At 40.4% G+C, this 24,134-nt stretch overlaps 1 protein-coding gene across 2 annotated transcripts in view; it reads right to left on the bottom strand.

Annotated features, from left to right (window-relative positions):
- The window catches only part of INPP5A (inositol polyphosphate-5-phosphatase A), a 257,300-nt gene that overhangs the window by 2,906 nt on the left and 230,260 nt on the right, over positions 1-24,134 (bottom strand). For both annotated transcript variants that reach the window (XM_055720024.1, XM_027805062.2), the window contains exons 12-13: positions 22,544-22,617; positions 3,162-3,273 (exon numbers count right to left, since the gene is read on the bottom strand). In XM_055720024.1, coding sequence (XP_055575999.1) covers positions 3,162-3,273; positions 22,544-22,617 — 186 coding nt within the window. The remainder of the gene's footprint in view (positions 1-3,161; positions 3,274-22,543; positions 22,618-24,134) is intronic.

Raw genomic sequence — 24,134 nt, 5'->3', positions numbered from 1 at the left:
TTACTTTATAGCACGGTTGTCTGCCAAAAATATAAAAACATAACCTTCTGCATTGTATGCATGAGCACTTTCCAATATTTCAAGATCATAATGCCACTAGCATCGGAAGTGGGGATACATTCATCAAAAGCGACTTGATAATTTACAAAGGCAGCATAAAATTGTGGATTTTCAACTGCATAATCTTTAGACAGATAAACAAATTACAGTGGTGCACAAGCAGAAACAATATACACTTGGCTGAGCATTCATTACTTCATGCTATCAGGCATCAACGCAACTCCCTAGCAGTGGGCAACCTTTGGTGTTTTAGGGCTCAGGAAGCATAAAATAACATGATGGTGAGGTAACCGACCATAGCATGATAGATGATGTTGCATGAAAGCTGTTTACAGCCCCATGTCTCTACAATCTGTAATGCCTACTGTGTAGCTGAACACACCGTACAGTGTGGCAATTTGTGCAGACTATCCTTTCTTTACATAGGATTAAAATGCAGACTTGCTGCAGTTTGTTTGAAATAAAATACAGAATTGCTAAGACAGAAAAATAAGTTCTTTATTTGCCTATAAGAAAAGTTAATAGCGCAAAATAATTACCCGCGTAAGAATATTCAATTGCTACTTACGACCAAAAATTCTTTAAAAATTCATATACATTTATATTCTAAGAAATTTTTACTGTGTAATCTGTTAATTAAAATTTGCATTTACTTTCTTCACAGTTTGTTTTTAAACTTCAAAGCGTAAGTCTCTGCAATGGAATGAATTCTCAATGGCAAGGCAAAGACTGCTTACTGTGTAGAACCACATAAACTTGTAAGGCCATTTTGCCCTTTCCTCTATCAGTTTAGCATTTTCTTCCACTGAGTATTTTCAGTAAGTTTCATAGGCCAGAATTAGTTTGGTTTTGATCTGGATAAGCTAACTCCCTTCTTGGTATAGACTCACTGACTTAACCATGCCAGTTTGGCCTCGTCTCCATGTGTAATTTTGCATACATGTTTCTGGAGATGTCCCAAACTGCATGCTCATCATTTGCAAATGTAAAGCTGCAGAGACAAAATTATATGCATTTTTTAAATGTAAGCTTTGAATGACCCAGCTGACTGGGTTTCTGTTCCATGGAGACTGGGAACCAGGCTAAGTGACCTCACAGTCACAAATTTCTTTAATGCTCTAACTTTGTTTTCCTTTGTTTAATTTTCTACCATTATAGCCAAGTTATACCCCCCTAGATAACCTGAAAGAATTCCTTTCCCTCTGTACTGTTTACACTCCTCAAGCCTTTGTGTACCCTTCTATCTCCTTATTCATAGCTTTAAAAAAAAAAAAAATCTTCCCTCATTGGCCACTCTTTCCACAGTTTTAATCCTTTGTTCTTTAGGAATTTCATGGGTGCCAAGTACTATCTGTAATATTTTGGGTAAAGTCTCACTTTTTGTATGATATTTCAAGAAGATCAAATAACATTGATTTTGACATTACTATTTTACTATAAAGCCGGTATTCCTCTTAGCTTCACAGCTGTTTTTATTAAATACTGCAGTACTAAAATTTTGGGGAAACTTCAAGATATCATGCAGACACTTCTTACACATTAAAATGTGAGGAAGTACATCAAACTGAAATTTGCGTAGCTATGGAAAAAATGTTTTCAGCCCTGCAATATACTGCAAAGCAAACAGTATAATCATGAGATAAATAACCCTGATGAGGGGGAGAAACAGAAAGTTATAAACTTCAGGATAGCAAGTTTTAAGAGTTTCATTAGAAAAAAAAAACAAACCATGAAGCTGTAGAATATGGATTTATTTGCAAAGATTATTTTCTGCAATTAACTCCCATTAAACTGCATTAATTATACAGGAACATACAGACAGACACATGACTTCGGGCACTCTTGGGTTTGGTAAGCCTGTTCTGTATGAGGGAGTCATACAGGCTGGTCAGCCAGATAACCTCAGTGCAACAGTGCTGAGAAGTCACAGCACATTCATTCCTGCATCGCGCTCATGGCCACAGCTAGCACAGAGGGAAACATTTAGCTCAGAGCAGAAAGGCATGGGTGAGAGCTCCTTGTATCATACACTGATTTCCTGATGTGTTCTTTCAAACAACTGATAGCCAGTGTAAACAGTACAGGTCCTCAGTTGCCATGAACAAGCACACTGGAAAACACAGGCAGTGTAAGTTAGCATACCTAACCGGCTGACCTGGTTCAGTGTGTCCAAGAAAGGAGGAGAGCAGAGCAGGGTAAGCAGGAGAGACAAAATGAGATAAAAAGGAAAAGTGGAAGGCTCCTAAACTATACTTAAGTCATTTAACCTTGGACAGACCATCACCATGTTAACCATACCTCTATACTAAAATCCCAAGAGGAACTGTATGTTCTAAAAATGTGGCACAATCGTATTTTTAAAGGTCTAATGGACTGTCCAAATTTAGGCACTTAATTGGTGTACCAAAGTTAGGAGCCTACCCGCTGGAGACTCTGCCTTCATTCTGGGGACAAAGACAGGAGATTTGGCCCATCTAGGATCTGATATGTTCTTGGGAAATCCAGTCCTCACCATCCATCAGCAACACATGGAACCTAAATCTACCAGGCTTGTAACTTGGGTACCTCAAGCTGCTGCTATACAGGTTTTTCTTTCAATAGCATTATTACTTCTCCATCAGCAGCCGCTCCTAGTTACTTTTGTCTGCATTTGTGCTGAATCCTTAGTAAGGACAGTGCTGTTACTTAGGTTACTGTATAGTGAACTGAACTGGGGGACTGATGTAGGTTTTTATTTTTTGTTATTCTTTTTTAAAGCAGGCACAGTTTCCCAGTGCTGCACATCCCAGTACAGCACTGACAAGTACAGAAGCAGCACAGAAGAGACGACAGGCAGCCAGTGTTGGCAGCTCAGGTACCTAAAGAAGTTTGTGAAAGCTCGTGCTTTGGTAACTGCCAACAGGTTAACTGGGACAAATCCACATTCTTGGGTGGAAAGCACTGGAAGCATAACAGTTCATTATTGCTGTCTCCAGCTTGGCAAGCATTTGCTACATGCAACTGAAAATTCAAGGACAAACAGAAGTTTATCAGTCCTACCTACCCCTGCTGAAGATGAACACAATGCAGAGGCAGCGGGGTGGCCGCAGCTCTGTACTTACTTTCAGAATGAGCTCCTTGGCTGAGTGGGACATCAGGATTCTGTCGCACCAGGCTGGACATCTCGTGTTCATGTACTGCCTTCCCTGGCTAGAGTCCTCACTGTATGGATAACTGCAAAAAAATCACAATTACAACCATCAGCAACTTTTTGCAAAGCTGCCTGAAACCTCTGGCCTAAATGACCACACTAACTAAAAAAATTAACTGGCAAAATCCAGCTCTTTTAGACACCTCTCGTAGTTACTTATCTTTCTTTTCTCCTCCCCCTTTCTTTCTCATGTGCTCTTTCTCTATTTCTCTTCTCTTCTCTACAATCCTACTTTAGGCCAACATGTTGACACATACAGTTTCAAAACTCTCACCTCCTACCTTACATTTCTGCATGTGAGAGTGTTCAAAGACAGCAGACTATTCACCTGTGTGAAAGTACCAAAGTCAGCTCAACAGCTCAAGCAAAGAGCAGGCTGTTGGCTATGACTACGGAAAACAAATGGGCAGAAGATGAAAAAGGAAGTCTAGGGGAAAAAAAAAGGTTAATCTCATGGGATTTCTTTGCAGGATTCTCTCAAGGAGAGCTATCCAGAATAATTTAAGAGAAGAGTCCAGAGCACTGGGATCTCTGCAGCTGTACACAGACCCCACCTGTACGGATCCTCTAAGGCTGCCAGAGAGGAAGGTATGACAAGAAAGCAGGCTTCTCAGGGGATTGCTTCAGAACCCAGGGATTAGGAATGTGGTTTAAGGAAAATGATGCTGACTACCTTTATATGAAATTGCGTTAACAACAAGTAAATTATTTTGTAAAGACATCAGGAAAAGAAGCTGATTAAATGGTAGCTATGTTGTGGGATCATTATAAACGTGCTATGGGATCTCCAGTGCATTCTAACTTACCTTTACAAGGCAACAGAAAGTGTTTATTTTAACCTACAGAACAGTCTAAAATAAGTTAACTCAGCAGGCCTGTGTGAGCCCACAGGCTGAAATCACTTAAGTTCCTGAAGTGGCCACCTCTGGTTCAACTGTGAGGAGGCCAAGGTCAAAGTTTTCCTTGTTTTATCCAAATGTTCTTCCTGGTTTAATATGATTGAACTTTGAATTTGGTGAGGGCTCATCATGCTGGAAGGCCACTGTTTTCCCAGACCATTTCCAAAATGGCATGGGTAAGCAGCCAAAGAGCGGTTTTGGAGAAATTCAGAGGGTTTGTGACAGGCTCAGTTTCTTGAATATTGGGCCTGAATGAATTAAGTTTGTTCTTGGTAAAATGTCTTTAAAAAACCACACATATGGCTGGTGCATATTATCTACATATATATCTGTGGGTGTATTTAAAATTACATTTGCATTTTATTCTGCTCATCACTGAGTACATAAAGGAAACACCGAGGTTTTCCTGATACGTGTGTTACAAAAATTTCTGGTATTGTAACAAAAGGGTTTGCACGCTTGAAGAGAAACTTATTTACCACCCTGCTTGGTGTGATACTTTGAAACTGAGACATACAGCTTTCTACCAAATGGGTTTACAAGCTACACTGCCATTAAAGAGATTAGCCGTGGCAAACATCCAAGAAAAGCGTACTGAACGTATTGGAACAAACCAGTGATCTCAGTACCTTTTCCACCTCATCAAACCTAACAAGACTCATTTTCCAAACATATTATGAGATTTCAATTTGCTGCTTCACTGACATACAGAAGTACAGCTTATTTCTGAGTGTCTGTGAAATATTTTGATGATGTAATACTACTGCTAGTAGAAGCTCTTTGTCTGCAATTTAAGGGTTGAATTTTTCTGGTAACCTCTTTCTTTAGTTACTCAAGAACCCAACATAACTGAAGCTACTTTTCATGAACAAGGTAAAGAATCAATCACATTTCGTATAATCCTTCCTTTTACAACATTAACTGTATGGCTTTTGAAGTATGATGTTCCATACCTGGAATGATCTGTTACTGCTATGTCTTAGAGCATTTCATCTACATTCTAAGAGATGGTATTTATCAATTTGCTTTATTGATCTTAATGCTTTCACAGGGTGAAAACTTCTGCCAATTTTTCAATGTCTTTAGTGCTGATCACCCAGTCAAGAAGTTACTGTAGTTTACAAGTATCTTTGACAAATCAGATTTCTAATGGCTGGGGCAGAGATGAAAATAGATGCTGCAAAAGTTATCCAGACAAAATAATCGGTAGGCAATAATTTAATACAATAAAGTGGGGCAAGCTCTTCTTTTTGTAAGGCAGCATCCTTCCTTCAGGCCAGAAGTGTGGATCATCCTGTCTTGCTGCACTCTAATGGATAAGGCTTCTCCCTCCCCGCCACCGTCTCTTTGGCTTGTGCCTCACTCTCAGTGAAATGTTGACACAGAGATAGTAAAAAATCCTAACTAGACACTCCCCCCAAAAATAATGAAAACTATTTGCTCTCCTCCATGCTCTAGAAGGGTCACAAATACTTTGGAATAAGCGGGCTCCTTTTGTAGATGGGTTCAAAAAGTAGTCATAGCTAAATATGACTCAAAATTGCTGGGAGGGATTCTTTTCTGTGACCTAACGGGTTGTGGGGTCATGATAGTTTATCTTAGATTTCTGCAAATAAAAGCTCTATTAGAGGTTTCTGGAATAAGACTGTCACTGATGAAATTTTCATAAAACATACTGCTGAATGTATACTCTTCCAGAGTAAAACCTTTCAAATGACATACACTCCAGTAGCTGTCTTCATCATCCTGTTCCGTACTTAAATGAATAGTGGAACGGTAAAATAGCATGACTGCTTCTGGAATTGAATCATCTTGTGTTCATTGTGAACTCTAAAACTTTTACTCAGTTGGAGCATTAGTAAGGGTTTTCTCCCCTATGGATACTCTGGTGCCTTACTTGATGTTACCTCATTCAAATGCCTTCCCACCAGCTGATGGGATTTTAAACCAGTCAATAGAAGCAATCGAAAGAGGAGACAAACAGATGCGTAAGCATTTCAGGAAGCCAGGCTGATGGTTCTGGTGCTGCCATAACAGAAAGATGCTGCAAAAATCAAAGACACAAGGGAAATGCCCAAAGCCTCAGAAATGCCACATGGAACAGCACTCAATTGCAGTCTTGTACACAGACTGTCGCCAGAATGCAGCCTTTGGGTGTGCTGCTGCACTCCCTGCAAACACACATCTCCTGAAGCTGGCAAACTAACTTGGCCTCACATCTGTGAAGGCAGCAGAGTGCCCAACGGGATAATTAACAGGCGAGCATGTCTTTCAGAAAAAGCAGGACATACCAACACAACACTCATTTTGCTTCTCCAATACAGCAGCTGCCCAGATAGCCCAGACTCAAGATGTACTCAAGAAACTGAAAAATATTTCCACTGACTTCAATGGGCTAACCAAGATATAAGTGTACTAATACACACTTCTATTTGACTATTACATTTTTGTTCTCTCTAGGGTGGCTTCATGATTTACCTCCTTTTTCCTTCCTTTCAACCCCACTTCTCACCTGCTTCTTTGAAATAAAGCACAAATAGTCTTTTTTTTTTTAAATAATAAAGTAAATTTAAATGTGTGTGCATGCAAAAAGCAGAACTATTCTTGTAATACACAATCTTCCCAAGGACATTAAGCATAAGATAGTCTACTTTCAAGTGCATCAAAATAGCTGTTTTGCTGACATCTCCAGCCTTTTTTAACACACTCCTTCCAGGCAAGTAAGAAGCTCACAGTTCTTAATTCAAGTTTCAGTTAATAATTCCAGTTCCCAGATTTTCTCATCTGTGAGTTGGATAAACAATTACAGGTTTGATAAAACCAACTGTAGATCTGATAAAAGAAATTGTAAGGACTCTACACCAAATAATCAGAAGTTAAAAATTCCAGTACTAATCTCCCAGAGGGTAAGCATTGTGCCACCCTTCTGTGCACGCATTATTAGTCTTGACCATCAGAACTGTGACTGTGGCAGAGAAAAAAGGAGAACTGGTTCTCTCAGTCCCTTGACTAGACAGGAAAGAATGTTGGTTTTTTTTTTTTCTTTCGGTAGCATCCTGCCTCAATCACAATCTGTCTAGTGCAATGTACAGAAAACAGTGATCTTGAGAATGACTAGTGAGTGCTCATGTAAAAATGATGGCATAACAAAGGCCTCTAGGTACCTCTGAAATATAAATGATAAATAGATATGATGCTAACACACGCAGGTGCTACAGATACATTAAGACTGTATGCACTTCCTGCCTTTAGCATTCAGCACGGTTGCCTTTTGTTAACACACTGTATTACATATATTTAAAAACACAAATGGGGAAATGAGGAATTCCATGTGGAACAATTTTTCTGCCCTGCTTAAAATAGTGGCAAAGTTGAAATTTAGGACCTTAACCGCTCACGTTAGCAAAAGTAGTCCATTATTCTCTGTGTATGCCAGCCAGTACAGTCATGCAAAATATACTTTGACTGTATATGCCTTTGGATGATGGACAGACAGGCAGTTCTGGAGCTGGAGAATCCATGTAAGAGGTTTGTACAGTTTATCTCCAGTTGTCCAGGATTTCTTTTTTCTCAAGATGCTCCTCCTAGCTGCCTCTCCAGCTTATTTCACAAACTTTTGTTTCAGTTATGTTCAATTTATTTAACCAGGATTGCTCTCAGGAGGGTTTTTTGAATAAAACTTCCAAAAGGTACTAATTAAAGCAACATCATTAATGTAATGCTCAGTGTTGTCAAAATTTAACCAAAGACTTCACGGAATTGTTAACTGTTAATAAGGTGCAGGCTGTCCACTGGTAGGTATTTGGTATTAACTGGTATTACAGTTAATAAGGATGAGAGCCACTTGGCAATTGTTTGGGGAAAATAAACCATTAAGACCATCAGTAATATTACTGCAGCACTGTTGTTGACAGGTGCTGTCCAAGGTGATGGGACACCTTTACAAAAATACTCACTGCAGGCTGAAAAGTCCTCTGACATCATAAACCATCCTGTCAGCAGTGTTTTGACTCAAAACACAAGCCAACAATGCTGTGTATATAAATGTCTCTTTAACTGGCATTTCCAGTCAGGAAAAACACTCCTAATGAACTCTTCTCTTGTGTAAGAATGGATAAAATGTGCTGCTGAGATGGGTGCAATGTACTTTCTAAGAGGAAACAATTAATTCACTTTGGAGTGTTATTACCTTTAAGAGCTGCCTGTCACAGGCAGCTCCGCTTTCCAGCTCATTTTTGTGCATAGTGAAGATAGTGAATATGTCCTGTTGCTGCAAAAGTGTTTTGGTGTTGTTTTAAGGATTCTTCTTTCCTAAGGATTTCCAGTAGTGTTGTAGGAAGTGTGACAACATCCACTAGGCAACGGTGGGGAAAAATTAAGCTATGCAATGTTTTCTAGTACAATAAAGGTCATTCTGAAGACCTGTGTATCCTTATATCTAGATTCATATGCAGATGTTCAGGCAAACTTTTTCATGTTTCAGGGAGTGGAAATACCTCCTATTCAAAGACCACTTGTTCTCATTTATTAATTGTCCCCACATTTTAGATCACTGAATTGTTTCTAATACGAAGTATTTGAGATAAGATGGAATTATTAAGCATTGATGAAAACTGAGCTCTTTATGGGAAGATCTGAGACACAGTTTTATTTGGCCCATTATATTTTTAAAATCAGGTATGAGTCCTTGCATTCACTTCTCTCGCTTTTAAGTCTTTCTGTTGAGAAAGAACTTCAAAAGGGGAAAAATCCCAACCAATTTTCATCAGAAAATTATTTACTAGTTTTGTATTTTGCAAGAACATGTTGGACCAATTTACCTTTAGCTCTGACACACTTAGTTAGATTGTCTAAGGTGCTTTCACCAGAAGCAAGAACAGTGAATACAGGCTGCCAGTTCAAGCTTTGGGTGCTTCGAAAGTTGTAAGGCCAAAGATATAAATAAAAATATTTTAATATTTTTATTGACAAGGTCCCAACTCAGCATTAGTGTGAGCTAGTACACGAGTGTGATTTCAATAAAATGACATTCAACCAGTCAAAGTATGGCATCCAATTTTTGTCAGCTTCTAGATCATTAGTTTCTTCCTCCAAATTGAATTAGCATTTTATATTTCCCTGAGTCCGAAAGGGAGATTTGGGCTCCTTAGTTCTCTTCCTAACCAATGACCCCATGTAATTTATCTTCATATGCTCATCTTAGGCAGCAGATAGTTAAAGCTAAGCAGTAAGACACGTTGCTGTTTGAATTAAATTAGCTGCTTCATATGTACCAAAACACTAATAAGCCTTCGTGAGGCTCTTCGAACTAACTGGCCATGATATGCATCTCACTTAAGCCAAATCAGGAGGGTAAACAGAGTCCTGCAAACACAGGACTTTAAACACAGTTAAAGTACAATGCCTTAAACAGCTGCTACTTGCAAAGGCTACACTAACACCATGGTGATCACAGCAACAATAAGAGTCAAAGGTGACAATAAAAAGGGGGGTCACCCAGGCAATGCGGCAAAGGGTAAGAAGGGTAAACAGGACTCAGGCCTTAGCTCTGGGCACAACACAAAACAGGATGGGTAATGACAGGGTGTTTTTCTTGGAGTCTTTTTTATGGATTTATGTTGGGCATATTGCATTTTGGCTTAACGTCCTTCTTTGGAAAATACATGTCTATAATACGCTTCAGAGTTAACATTTCTGTATCGCTAGTGTAACTGGACCTTTTTCAGTTAAAAAACCAAGAAACCCAGAGCCCCTTTCTTTTTCCAGCGAGAAACAACTGGCTCTTTACTTTCTGCTCCAAATGCTCCCCGTGGAGAAAACCTCCCCTTGCTGATTACAACCAACCTACGGCTAAACACAGTGATACCGTGAAAAGGTGCTAGGGCTTGCACCGTCCCGCCGGTGGCCAGTGCCCCTTTGCGGGGTCTTTAGGCTGGCCAGCAGCGAGGGGCTGACACGCAGCTAATAGCACTGGTATGCTATGCTGTGCTGTGCAATGCCCGTGGCATGGGGAGGCCCAGATAACAAAACCAGGTTATTCAGAAACACTAATGCCTCAGCAAGTGGACAGTGAGTGACATGCTCTATTGCTTTAATAACAATAATGTTGCACTCTGCTATATGTATAGAATACCACTACTATTAAAAGTGGATAAATGTAATTATGAATAACATTGGCTTGTCGGGAAGGACCCAGTGCCGGCTTGTTTCAGCCAAACAGTCTGATGTTACTGTATGTGACTGTGATTGACCGAAATGGCTTTTCTGGGAACGTGCCTGGCTTAGAGAAAGTTACTTTTGGGCTGCAATTCACAAATTCTCACACTGGAAAAAAATTACTGCAACACCGAGGCAACAGGTGGGACAGGGTTCTGGTTCCAAGCCACTGGGCTGTCAAACAGCACTTTCAGGCAGGGATACCATGAATGGCCTGGTTAGCAGCAAAGACCATAAGCTGTTTAGAATTTGCTTCACTTTCTGCTTGTAGCACCATCTATGATCCTTACCTTACACAAGGCATACAGTAATACTCATCCCTTGAAACTCCTTTCCATCATTGATTTTCCTCTCTTTTTCCCTTTGCCACAATTCCTTAAAACAAACAGAACTGCTTACTTGGGTAATTCTACCCAGTCCTTCACAAATTAAAGAAACACCCTATTTCAACTTGGAAATTAATTGAGAGTGATGGTGAGACCTGTACTGGTTTAATGTGAAGAGAGAAATGGGGATAAGATCTGTCTGAAAACCATTTCAATGATTAAATTCTAATTGTTTTGGAGGACATGACAGCTGTCTCTTCTACTTCCAACTGGGAAGCTGTTTCTGTGCTCCAGCTTTAGATGCTGGAAGAACCCAGACAACTACGCAACGTCCTGTGGGAATTTCTTCCTCAGGGTCTGAGGGATCTGCTGGTGATTTAAGATACCTCACTGATATCTGGAAGGTATTTAACAGTGCATGAATGACTACAAGGTGTTTCTCTTCAGTGGAAAAAGTTTCTTAATTGGCAGAAAAAACATGTGTTATAAAAGTAACTGAAAAAGCAAGCATAAAAATAATCTAGGGCTTTAACAGTTTTAAAACAGTGCCTAACTCCCCCTTTTGTGAGACAACAGGACCCAGGAGTGTTACTGAGGGTAAGATGTTCTAAGAAATGGGAATCCTGTTTGCTTTGGGAGTACTGCACCAGTCCTGGCAGCAGATGATTGGTACACTCTGAAAACATGCAGGGCAACTGGTGAAAACACTGGTAAGTAAAGGCAGCCTGTCAAAATATGAACCATCATCTTGTCTTCCCATTTCACACCCAAGGGTGACAACGGGGATATGTACAGTGGCACCCACAGGACTGAGTACAAAAGGCAGAGTTGTTCTCTGGACAGTCTCTGCAGACGGGAAGGTACAAGTGATCACATTTAAAAATGGTTTTGCTTCATGCAGAGCAGACCAGCTCACTTTGTAGTGCAAATTAGACTAGAAAAAAAATACATGTATCATTGTGCAACCTACTAGAATAAAACAAGGTCACAGGACAAAACGCAAGGGTAGAGAATATATAGATTATAGACTAAACAGGATTCGGGCAGAATAAGGGACCAGAGCCAGAGAGAATTCCAAAGAAGCAGTTGTCTTCCAATAGTAAATGAGATTCAACTTGTCTCCTGGTGATTGGTGTCAAAGCCAAGATACTGTCAATGCAGAGGGTCTGCTTGAGAAAAATACCACACAGAGGATATCTAAGACACAAACATATGTCCAACCAGTAAATTACATGACAGCCTAATGCAACAACAAACAAGAATAGGTCACTTTAAGAGAATGATTAATACATGAGATTACTGTGCATGCAGACTTATCTAAAAGCAAACCTTGTTGGTGGGTGTGAACTCTTGCTAAAGTCAGCTCCTATCTTTGCTATACAACACCTACAAGAATAATTATAATAATTAATGGAGAACAGCGATAAAGGTAACAATTGCCCACCTGTATACTGACTGACCACAATGTCGTTACTTCTTTTTTCACACCTACCGCCTTCTGCAATGATTGCTGACCACTGCAAACTTTTCCAGCCTCACACTGGGCTTGCTGTTTGCTCACAGCCAGGCTGTTCAGCCTGTGACTGACAGAGCTTACAGAGTTTAAAATTCTGAATTGTATTTAGTCTCCAATGGCTAAGGTTGCTACGGGCTACATTAGATTACAAAGGGTAATGAGAAGAAAACATGAATATTCACTATATAAAGTAAAAGGCCTCAAAATATAGGAGTATAGGAATGGGTGAATAATGTCTGAAAAATACTCCATTAGAAGGGGCCTTTATTTTGTGTGCAAAGATAGCAGACTTGTAATGCAGTCTGTGACTTCTTATTAAGCTGTGATTTCTCTTCCAGCCTGCCTTCGCTTTTGGCAAATTTTTGGAGGATCGGGGAAAGATCTGCTGCTGCTGAAGGCAGCGTGGTTTGTTACTTCTGTTCTCAGCCCAAGGGAAGACAAATGAGGAACGGGGTGGGCTTCGAAGAGGCTAACCTCTTGACTGGGGAGAGGAACAGCGGACTCGGACCGTTCTCCCTGCTGGCTCGGGAGATGGCTGCATTTTAAGTGCAGACAGCTCTCCCGTGGCAGGTTGCTGGGGGTCTTGACTGTCAAGTGCAAGAATGTGCTGGGGAACCACGTGGGCAGAGGCTGCTGACTGGGGGTGAAACAGCTTTGACACATACAGGTTGAGAGCTAGCAGGCTAAGACATTTTTCCTCCACAGTTCATTCACTGCGTCACTAGCATGCTTCTCTGCAAGGCACGGGTTATACAGCATGGTACGCTGATACAACTTAAGCACATATTTGATAAATTAAAAGGAACCCAGAACTGAAGAGGAAATTCAGAAAAATGCCTAGGTATTAAGTGCCCTGCTGAACAGAGATAACTGACATCCTTGCAAATTAAGCAGACACTGTAAGTGATGTGCTCAGGCAAGGCTTTGTTCTGAATGGTTTGGAGGGGCAATTGCCTGACCACCCCTGCCTCCGCACTGCAGCAGGATGGTGACGCAGGGTAGGATGAAGAATTCACGTAAGATCAAGCAGACCTATGGTCTTAAACTAAATTGCACTTTTGCATTGTAGAAGAACAACGGTTTTGTTTTGTTTGGAGTTCCGCAAGTGTGCCTGCAGAAATGCTATTTTTAGATGTGGTTGGTAGGAGAGTTCAAAAGTGGATTTGGAATCCTTCCCACATACAAAGTTGACTGGGAAGAGTCCTGAAGCTAACATTCACTAACACAGAGTCTACTAAGACCTTGCAGAAACCCACTTGCATACACATTCACATGGATTTACTGCATTGCCTTAATACTGTTCCATTTATAGCTAAAAATTCAATTTATAATACACTGTAATTATAAATTACCATAGAACTATTATTATATAAACAACTATGATCTATACCTACCAAAACTAATGCATGATTAAAAATATTAACTTATTTATGTAAAATCCAACAAATGACATTTGCGTATTGCTTAGTAGTTTGAAAACTTAAAAGCAAACCAGTGTTTTGAAAGGGCAGGAAAAAAGGGAAATTGTAGACTTGCAAGTCAATTTAGTGGCTAGACAAAACCAAAGAACTTCAATTTGTTTTATACCCAACTAAGGCCAAAGTGGTAATTCTGAAAATTCTTATTCACCTGCTGTCTAATCAACCATGCCAAGGCTTTGGTCTCTGCTCCTAGAACTGTTTTTTGTATTTGGTCTAGTCATCGTTTCCTGCGAATAGTAGATGCAGCCCTGAGAGCAGAACTCATCTCTGCTCCTCCACTTCCTGGTGGATGGCTGGCCATGGGGTAACAGCATCCTCCACTTTTGTGCTTTGTTTTTTTGACCTTACACCTGCTGTATTCAAAATGAATAACCCGAAGCAGATAGGCTATATGGGTAGGAAAATAGTCAGGCCACAGCTTGATACAGTGCTTTTCTTCTGAAATCTTGCTGTTAGCCAAAGGGAAGTAAGCATTTTACTTGTTTTGGGACCTCTCATGTCAAGTTTCAACCTACAATAAACTTTAATGGTCATTATAAACATATAAAGGCTTGAAAAACAGCTTTTCTAAATATAGAATTGACCATTCTGGCTTTCAGTGATTCAAGCCAGGCCTGCAAGGTTATATTAACTTAGCTACACTGTGGTTTTGTGCAGCCTTTCACAATGGAACTTAGCACACCTTCTCTCAGAGGGTTTAAACAAAGGTGGATCCCCATTCAAATGATCAAAAAGCATGGAAGATTTGCATTAACTTGTTATGGAGGGCATCAGCTTAGTTTCATTTCTCTTTTAAACACCGAACAGTGAAAAGACAGCGGTACAGCAATGTTCTTACTTCCGCCATGGCTGTCCAGACTTGGCAAACAGAGCAATGCGGGGAAAGAGCCTTTGGTATTTCAATTTCTTTACAGAATTATCTATGCTATCGCTTAGAGACAAGCAAGAAGTCAGTAGTTTAAAAAAAAATTTTGAAGTATTCTTGACTCAGTACAGGGTCCCAACTCTCCACAGAATTAAGAAGTAACTTTTTATTTGATACTTCTTACAACATCAAAATTTCAATTTTAGGACCCATTAGCACAGGGACTAGAAAGAAAATAAGAAAAGGTTTGCATAAAGTTCAGTTTTTAAAAGCTGGTAGTAAAATGCATGATGCAGTAGCTGGAAATATACAGAGACCTAAGTTTTTGCCAAGACCTGTGAATAATGATTCCTGAGATGTTTTCTCTAAGAAGTGATGAGGGTTAAGTGCTCTTGCTGATTATCGAATGTAGTTTACAATCAACTGAAAAAAGAAGGCAACAAACTACAGAAAAGCACAATGCACATGAATTTTGAAGAGCATAATACAATCTACAGCTATAAATACAGTAAAGAAGAACAAAAAAACAGAGAAGTATTACAACACACCATCATTTCATCATGGCATTTTAGAGTTAGAAAATTACTCAAGAACTCAACATTTCTATTACTACTTATATTGAAATGCCATCTCAGTGTAATGAAAAACTGGAAACAAGAAGGTCTGACAACTTCAAAAAATTTAGGTCCCTAAATAAAAAGATAAGAAGAATCTTGAGGATTTTTTGTAACAGACAATTTGCATTTTTTTGTACCCTAAGTGGTGTGTTCTATGAGAAAGCACATAAAAAATGCCTTTTGTTTTGTTTTTCTCACTTGGTAATCTTTCCTTTATTATGTTCCCTAAATCCTAGACAGCAAGCGTGGTAACTCTCCCCTGTCATTTGGATACTGCCTCACAGAAGGTCACATTCCCTAACGTTTATGAATATGGGAGATTTTTATCAATGCATGGAGGCAATCTAGCAGTCCCTTTTCCCTGAGAACCAAGCACGCTGTTGTCTTGCCATTTGTGTCCCAAGGTGAATGTCCTGCTCCTGCACCTAAGCAACCCCCTCGCCCCTTGGCCGGTGGGATGGCCAGCATGTCCCCGAGGCAGCATCATGACTCTCCAGCTCCGGGGCCATTGCTAACACGGGAAAGCCAAATTCATCACGGGGTAAGCAGTGCCAGGGCTTGTCAGGCCTGGCCTGACGGATAGCTTCTTGAGCACAAGCGATATGAATTTACAGCTTGTACTGACCGTGCTCTCAGTGGCAAAGCACAAGGCAGCAGAGAGCTGCTTGTTCAGCTGTGGCAGCCTGCGCTCAAGTGCCGAGTTCAGACACTGTCTGTTTCTCCAAACTGGAGCCAGGACACAGCACAGCATCGTGATGTTGTCTTGTGCAGAACTTACGGTGCTTTACGAGAAGATATAACTTTGAAAATGGAGTATGAAAATTTTGGACAACAGCTTGCTTTTAAGAAGGTTCATCTAAAGAGCAAAGTATAGTGATTTCTTTTTAAAAAAATAATCTTATCAGGATAAAAATGTATGTCTACACAACTGTCAAAGCTTTGATTGAAATTAAGGAGAAGGGACAGAGAAATTAATTCTAAAAGATGCAGATCTACTGACAGAAAACAATTAAAACATGGAAATGTACAAAAACATCCTCTCCATTTAGATTATTACAACAGAGGAAATAATTTCATAATTTTAAATGAAAACTGAGAATATGCATGATCAGATTTGATTATTTTCCCAGTCCCTTATGTACTCCTAAGCACATAAGCAATTTGAGAACATCAAAACTTCCAAATACTTTCTAGAACAGCACTAAGTTTACCCTCATGTTTTGTAACCACAGACTCAAATTTAAAATTAAACTCTGAAATACTTGTACTGTCATAACTGAGAAAAACACTATTTAAGAGAAAAACAATTCTGGTCATCCTCTGTATACCAACAAGTTTTCGCAGTCTTGATGAGGAGATTTGTACAGTGCATGAAGGTCTGATGGTGCTGCTGAAATAAGTAGGAATGGGGACTAAGGTGTGGGAAATCAGGACTGGGTTCACTGCCTGTGGTTCTCGACGAGAACGCGGGTCAGAGCCAGCTTAACTCAAGGCTTTCCTCCTGAAGACAGTCATTCTCTCGTGCATTCACCATAACACCTGGCACCATGAAAAGTTATTATTTTAACTGGGACTCTGCTCATTTTTATGCTACAAAACCAGTGGTTTTTATTCAATACAATCCCTCTTACCAAGAACTGGGTTGGTTCTCCGAATTTGGACATGTCAGGTCACCAGCCAGCACTGGCTGGAAGGTTCGGACTTGGACCTTGGTCTGCATTCCATGTTATGCAGGGAAGCACGGTAAAACTGTCAGTAACTGCAGCGTGTTTCTGTTCTACCTGTCCAGATTGACACCTGAGGTATCTGGATGATGGTGTAACGCCGCTCTAGGAGTGGCGTGAAAACAAACCAAGAAAACTGCTCAGGCTGAAATTTTGGCCCTCACTGAAGTTAACCACAAAAATACCACTAATTCAAAGGAGTAAAGCTTTCAACCCCAGGCCAGCTATGGTAGTGTATCAATAAGATCTCATGATAAAGTCCAGAGAATAAACAGTTTATGCTGATAAAAAATGAATTTATAAGTGATTTAGCCTGCTGCAACTCAAAGGGATGTGACCTTTTGCATTTATCTCAAGAGTACACTGAATCTCAAGAATGCTTTTTGAGGATAAAATTTACATGAAAGGAATGAAACTGTGCTATCGATTTGTAGATCTCCGTGTGCAGATCAGGCAATTAATTGTATGTACAAATGATAAAGCAAGTGAAAGAAAGAGATAACTGTCCTAATTTACCTTTCATTGTACTAGATGTATTCAGTACCATTTTAACTGAGATACTCTGCCTTCGATTGTTGGCCAGCATTCTATGACATAAGACTATAACACCACAGATCAAGAACAGAAGCACAGAGTAATTCATAGACTGAGCCAATGGACCATAATGAAAATATAATGTAGTAAACAAATTCTGAAATACTGCTTTAAGGCTATCATTACAATTGCTTAAAACTTCGTTCTGAATTCAAATGATCACTAATTAAGCCCAGAAGCCTGACATAAAAAGTGACCAGAACTTTCTTTGTGTCTCTCTCCAGTGAAAAGGGCTTGCTTTGATGCATTTACAGAACAAATGGATGCACCATACACTTTCCAGCTAAGAATACCAAAAAGCTTAAAGAAGCAGTTTCTAAATATACAGGACTGATCATACCCTCCTATAGTTAAAAATAAAAAGTCTAGTATGATATATGTACTATATATAATCTATGACTGGATATATTACAAACACATATTAAGCTCGTATTTACAAAGAGTATGTAAAAGTAGCTAAGTCATAAGCTACATATTTTCTTTCTTCCAGTAGAAAAAAAAAAGTAGGAAAAAATGGATGAAAAACTACTAGGAAGTGAAAGTGAAACCAAGATATTTAGGCCATACATTTCATTTCTTTCTTGAATAAGTGAAAAGTTCTGAGTTAAAAAGAAAATGTCCTACATTAAAACCGCTGCTTTTTGCCTACTCATGATACCTGGTTTTGCAGTGAATAGCACATTGTCATCATTATTTCAATACAGAGAAAAATAAATCAAATTATATCTTCCAGGAAAATCAATGTGCTTAGTTTCATAAACAAAAATAGGACACTGACCTGCAGTTACTCTGTGAACCCAGTTATGCAGTACTTCATTTAGGCAAGACTTCTTACTGAGCCTGGCGCCCATGCAAGGACTACAGAATGGAAAGCAGGATTTGAAAGCAGGATTCCCTTCCCATATGACCCAGAGAACAAGGAGGGATGGGTGAAAAAAAGCACCCTAACATAAAGCCAATTTCTCTTTGTGTATGAGTTTAACTGGTTGGTTTTGCGCCCTGTATTTTTAGTAATATTTGCATATTCAGTTCTCTTATTTTATCAGTATTCTCTGCTTAAGTTCAAATAAATTTTGTGTTGTAGAAACTCAGTTTTAGCACCCCTTCCATGCCAGCTTTCAGTATATAAAAATGTATTACTATTTATTATTATTACTATTACTTAGTTGTAAGAAGGAAACAGAGCGAGTAGCCGGCAAAGCTGCACGCTTATCCCCTCCACTGCTCCCCTTTGATGTAGGTGAGAACAGCAGCCGTAGGTCTGGTTCTCTGCAGCCCTTTGGAGGTCGAGGAAAGGATTGCCACATTACAATGTACACCCTTCTCGCGCCCCAGGCTGCTCACAAAGCCACAAAGCTGGGAACTGAGTGGGAACAGAAAAGCGAATAGGTGAAGCCAGAAACAATCCTTCATGGCTGTTTCCCAAGATCTGGACAGGGTCCCTGCTCAGAAATGCCTGCTTCCACCTTGGTAGTGCAGATCTTTTTTTGCAAGCGTCTGAGCGAGTTAAGGAGCTGTGGCCTGCAGACAACTGCTGAGCTTCACATCCCTTAGTGCCACAGTGCAGCAGCAACCCAGCACGGCCCTGGCACGCTGCGCAGCCCCTTGGGGCAGGAGGCGAAGAATATCGCCAAATCCAGCTAAAGCAACAGTGTGTTTGGGGAGGTGGAATGCAATTACAGGGCGTTTGGCCAGAGCACGTGTCTACAAGTCTATGCTTTTGCAAAAATGTTATGGGATCTTTGATGGCAAGAAGCGGTCAGGATCTTGGTTTTTCATCTTATTTGAAAGACAACAGAAGCAAGAGTAATGTGACTGCTGGTTGCCACCCCAAGCAGGACTCACCAGCAGCTCTGGAGACAGCGTGCTGCTTCCTGCAGAGCCATACCCAACTTGCCCAGAGCAGCTGTGGGTGCCCCATCCCTGGCAGTGCTCAAGGCCAGGCTGGATGGGGCTGGGAGCAGCCTGGGCTGGGGGGAGGGGGCCCTGCCCAGGGCAGGGGGGTGGGACTGGGTGGTCTTCAAGGTCCCTTCTAACCCAAACCATTCTGTGCTTCTCTGACTCCACACTGGAATGCCCACGGCAGGTGTCATGCTGACAGCGAGCATATGATGGCCCCTTGTTCTGGGGGAGAGCGAGGGGTCTGAATGTAGGACCCGAGTCCATCACATCCCGTAACACAGATTACGACAGGCAGGGCTCAGCTGCCTCGACTTCAACTCTGCAAGCCAAAATTGTACTTAATGGAATATTTAATCTCTAATATTGGTGCCGTGTACAAAACAAAAGAAAGACATGAACTAGATTTGGCTTTGGTTTTGCAAGGAAACAAAACCAAGCAATAAGACTGAGAAAGAAGGAGCTGGCAGCAGACAAGTTGCCATCAGAAACTGGTGACTGCCCTCCTTGATGGCAGCTCTACGATCTCAGGGACTGCTCCTGTAGTTTCCTAGCCAAGTCGACAAGCATGTGGGCAGAGGAGGGGAGATGATGCTTAGCTCATATTACAGAGTATTTCTTTCATTTCACTCATTACATTAATTAGACAAAGTCAAAATCTGTGTTTCACCCACAGGGATTTCTGGGATGGAACTTTTTCACCTGGTCTTGTATTTTTTTACCAGGGGTTCATCTCTAGTGTAGTACTTTAATATTTTTGTCCTCGACAGTAATAGACTTATACAGTAGATACGGTAGCTTAAAATGTTAATGTTATTGAAATACATAACTTGGGATGTTAATGCTCTATGTCAAAGTATTCAGATGCTGTTCCTGTTCATATGGTCCTTCCCATCCATCCCCCCAAAGCTTGCTGCTGGCTTTACAGCGACGTCAGTGGTTCTCGGTCACAGGCCCTCCTATTTACTCCTGGTTTAACTTCTAATTATTTTGTCAAACATCCTCCGTCTTCCCCCAAGGCTTCTTTATCTCTTTAGACGGTCTTACATGATGGCACTTTCAAGCTCCATTCCGGCCATCCATCAAGGAGAAGTGGTGTTACCTGGGCCTGACAGGGATTCCTAGGAACTGACAGCAGCAGTCTACCACTCTCTCTGTGGATCAGTGCTATGAAGGGACACAGAAAATCTTTTTCCCAGATACCTGTTTTCACCTGGGAAGCACAACACCAACTCACTGCCACATCCTATGGGGCAGCGTCCTGCAGCCACCTCAGTCTTCCTACAGTTTTCACCACTCTCCCCCAGTACTCTGGATCATCCTTGCCCAGTCCTCCCTCCTCTGCAGCCCTGCTCCATTGCCCTAGTCTCGCATCAGGTAACTTGCTAGAGCTTTCCTCTTCTGGCTGCTTCTGCAAGTTCTTGGTGTCCTTGCCTGGAGACCCAGTGCTGGCCTGAGGCTTCACCGTTCTGAGTCCTAGCTGTGCCCTTCCCTGCATGGCTACCAGGTGGCTCCCGTAGAGTATCGGTTCTGGCTTTTGTTCTACCTATATTTCATTCCTGGAGGTTTCCCAGCGCTACTTGCTCCAATGGGATGTAAAGGAGAGGAAAGGCCACAACCTCATAGGGCATGGCCCTTGGTAGCTGCGAGGAAAATTCTGGGTTGTATCCAGTCTAGCTGTAATTTGCAGGAAACCTAACCACTAAAACTAATAACAGAAACCTCTACTGAGATTTGGACACACTTGTGTAAATAAAATTTTCAAGGGTTTAGACCCTGGCCAGATGTTCACATCATTTCACAGACAGATCAAAAGCACAGCTTTGATACAAAGACTACTCACACCAAACTTTGCTTGAAAGCAGAATGACACCAAACTGTATTGCCAGAAAGGTTTGAAGAATCTGCAAACCATTCATGCAACATTTTTTTGCCAAACCTTGTTCTGGCTGAAAGCAATAATGTTGGTGAAATCAAGTAGAAGAGTATTTCTGGTAAAAAATCTGTATCTATTTCCCCTCACCTCCTTTTACTCTGACCAGGTACACAACTAATGGAATACACTCAGAGAGGTACACACTGCTGGTCTTCTGTTATCATACTCAATCAATAAGAACAATTTAGAGCAGCGGTAACCTCTCCATGCATACTTCCATTGTCCCAAGGGACCAATATAATCAGTATCGCAGCTGGCTGGTGAGAATTAATGAGATTATGATAACAAAAAGGCAAGCTTTCCAAATTTTTTCTTAGTGTGTGCCAAAACATCATACTTTTCTACCTGACCATAAAGGACAAAATAGCAATATTTAAGAATATTGTATCTATTTTAAAGAAAGTATATAAAAAGTATGTTTTTATCTATGATTTCTTGAACTTTAACTTTCTTTGTGAATACAGTATTTCCCTTAAAAGCAGCTGTGAGATCTGACTTCTTCATTCTTGGAAAGGGGCCATACATGTTTAATACTGTACCAAATTTTTCTTGATTTCTCCTGAACAGGACTGCCATTTCCAAAAACCTTGCTTTTGTATGATAGCAATACTTGTCTATTCATGGCTAAAATAAGCTTAAGGGATATAGCTGATGATCATGCATGTGTATTAAAAAAGCCAAATTAATAGTCTTAGGAGTTATATAACATGTTTACTGAAACTGAAAAAGCAGAATCCAAGTTCCTGCCCTCTCTCCTGATACTCCTCTTGGATCCCCCCTTGAGCAATGGCATCAGGCTCTGCACCCCCACTCCCAGTCTATCCGTAGGACTGCCATCGCTAGCCCGTTCTCAACAGCTTGAGGCAAAGACTGTCTTTATGGTTACAGTATATTTTAACAGGTCATCTAGGTCCAGCTGCTTAGAAGTAGCTACACATCTCTCAGCACACATCATGTCAGGTCTATTTTAAGAGCAGCTATAAAAGACAGGATCAGCTGAATGCGAGCGAGGAGCTATAGAGCACTATTGGCATGCAGACTCCACTGTCACTGTTTATTTACTGATGGAGGGGATGTGGGAAGACTAAGCATTATGAAAGGAACAAAGATCATTATAATTTCTCCAATGTGTATGGGAACACTCACATTTTACCTACAGTGCTAGTAACAATTATGCTTTAGCTAGCTAGTTAAATAAATGAATTATATATGAATCTTACCTGGGAGGAAATGAGATGTCCAGTTCATACAATCTGTCTTTAAAGACTGACAGTTCTCTGTCAAATTCTAACAGCTATAAAAGATAGAAATAAATGTATTCACTCTTTAATGTTGAAGCGATCAAAAAAGGCTGTATCATATAAAAGGAAATAAACAGTCACTTTGATTACACACCTTGAAGTATACCCCTCATATAATAGGTCTTAAAACATAGTGTAAAACACTCAATACTATTTTGATACATAAACAGTTCATTGAGAAAAGTGTTCAAAATGTTCCTTTTCATGTCAGTGAAACACGTCACACTGGCTCTTTACAGCAGTGACCTGTATGTACACTTACTCTTTCAAATGGCTGAATTTTTTCAAATTTTATTAGCAATCTTTTCAACGATAAACAGACCAGCATTAAAAAAGTACAGCAAACTGATATGCTAATCAGACCACAAAAATGCCAGCAAAAGGTATCATATTACTTTATATTATCTTTAGCTCAGATAAGAAGGTACAATAAACACAAGGATGTGCACATCACTCTTCCTAAGCAAAGACAAGCAGTGGTTTTGTACACTTATTTTGGGTGGTGCATGTCAGATAGCAAAAGAGGTGTACGTGACAATAGGTAAAATGTGTTCCCAGGCAGCGGCCAAGATATAATACTGGAAGCAGACATTTAACAGAGATGTTCATAGGTCTAGATTTAATGTCCTGTATAAATATTAGTCCTTGCCAAATCTGTTTTCCCCTGGACCTCTAGAGAGAAAATAAATATCTGCAGTCTTTTGTTCATAAACACAAACCCACTCATAACAAGTCAATGATAATCATCCACATTACACCAATAATTGTTCTTATAGACGTAACAGACCTTATTTCAGAACCAAGGTGGGTGTTAAGCCTGACATCTGAGTGAATTAGCGAGTTAAAAGACAAAAAGCTCATAATCTGTACTGTTACTTGCCGTCACTCAAAGTGCCACTTTCTATTTTGACAAGCGTGTCATCCAAACAGTGTCCCGGATGATGGTGGTGTGTTTGCCCACTGTTCATTAATCATGTCCCATCTCACAGCTGTGCTGATACCATTGTATGAATGGCAGAGGTTCCCAAAGAAATTAGATTGTGTCCCTCTTTCCCCTCTGCCACCTCATAAATCATTCCTGAAATGTGCAATTAGCAGCTACTTGTACACATTAATTATCTGTGTGAAAAGCAGCTACCTGAACCACCTGAACTGCTGATTAGCTGCCTCTCTAAGGCCCACCTGGCTTTCCTCAGTTTCTAGTTGCTGTGCCGCTGTACATACGGACTTTTACTTGAGGACAACGGGCAGCCAGCCCTATTTCAGTGCTTCTGACATCAAACTCTGTGATGGTGTGCTGGACAAGACTTTGCAATACAAACAACTGCAGATAATTTGTACATGTTTTAATGTCTGACCAAAAGCCAAGATGTCTGGATAAAGACATATAAACGTCTGTGTGAAACTTACAGCATGTATCTAAGAATAGGCTCATTGCTAAAAATGTTGGGATGGTTCAGCCACTATCCTTACTGAAGCAATCCTAACACACTTCAGTAAAAAATGGTTT

Source organism: Falco cherrug, chromosome 9 (genome assembly GCF_023634085.1).
Source record: "Falco cherrug isolate bFalChe1 chromosome 9, bFalChe1.pri, whole genome shotgun sequence".
Taxonomy (NCBI): Eukaryota; Metazoa; Chordata; class Aves; order Falconiformes; family Falconidae; genus Falco; species Falco cherrug.
Note: the sequence above shows the minus strand (reverse complement) of the source record. Positions and strands in the feature narration are given on the sequence as shown.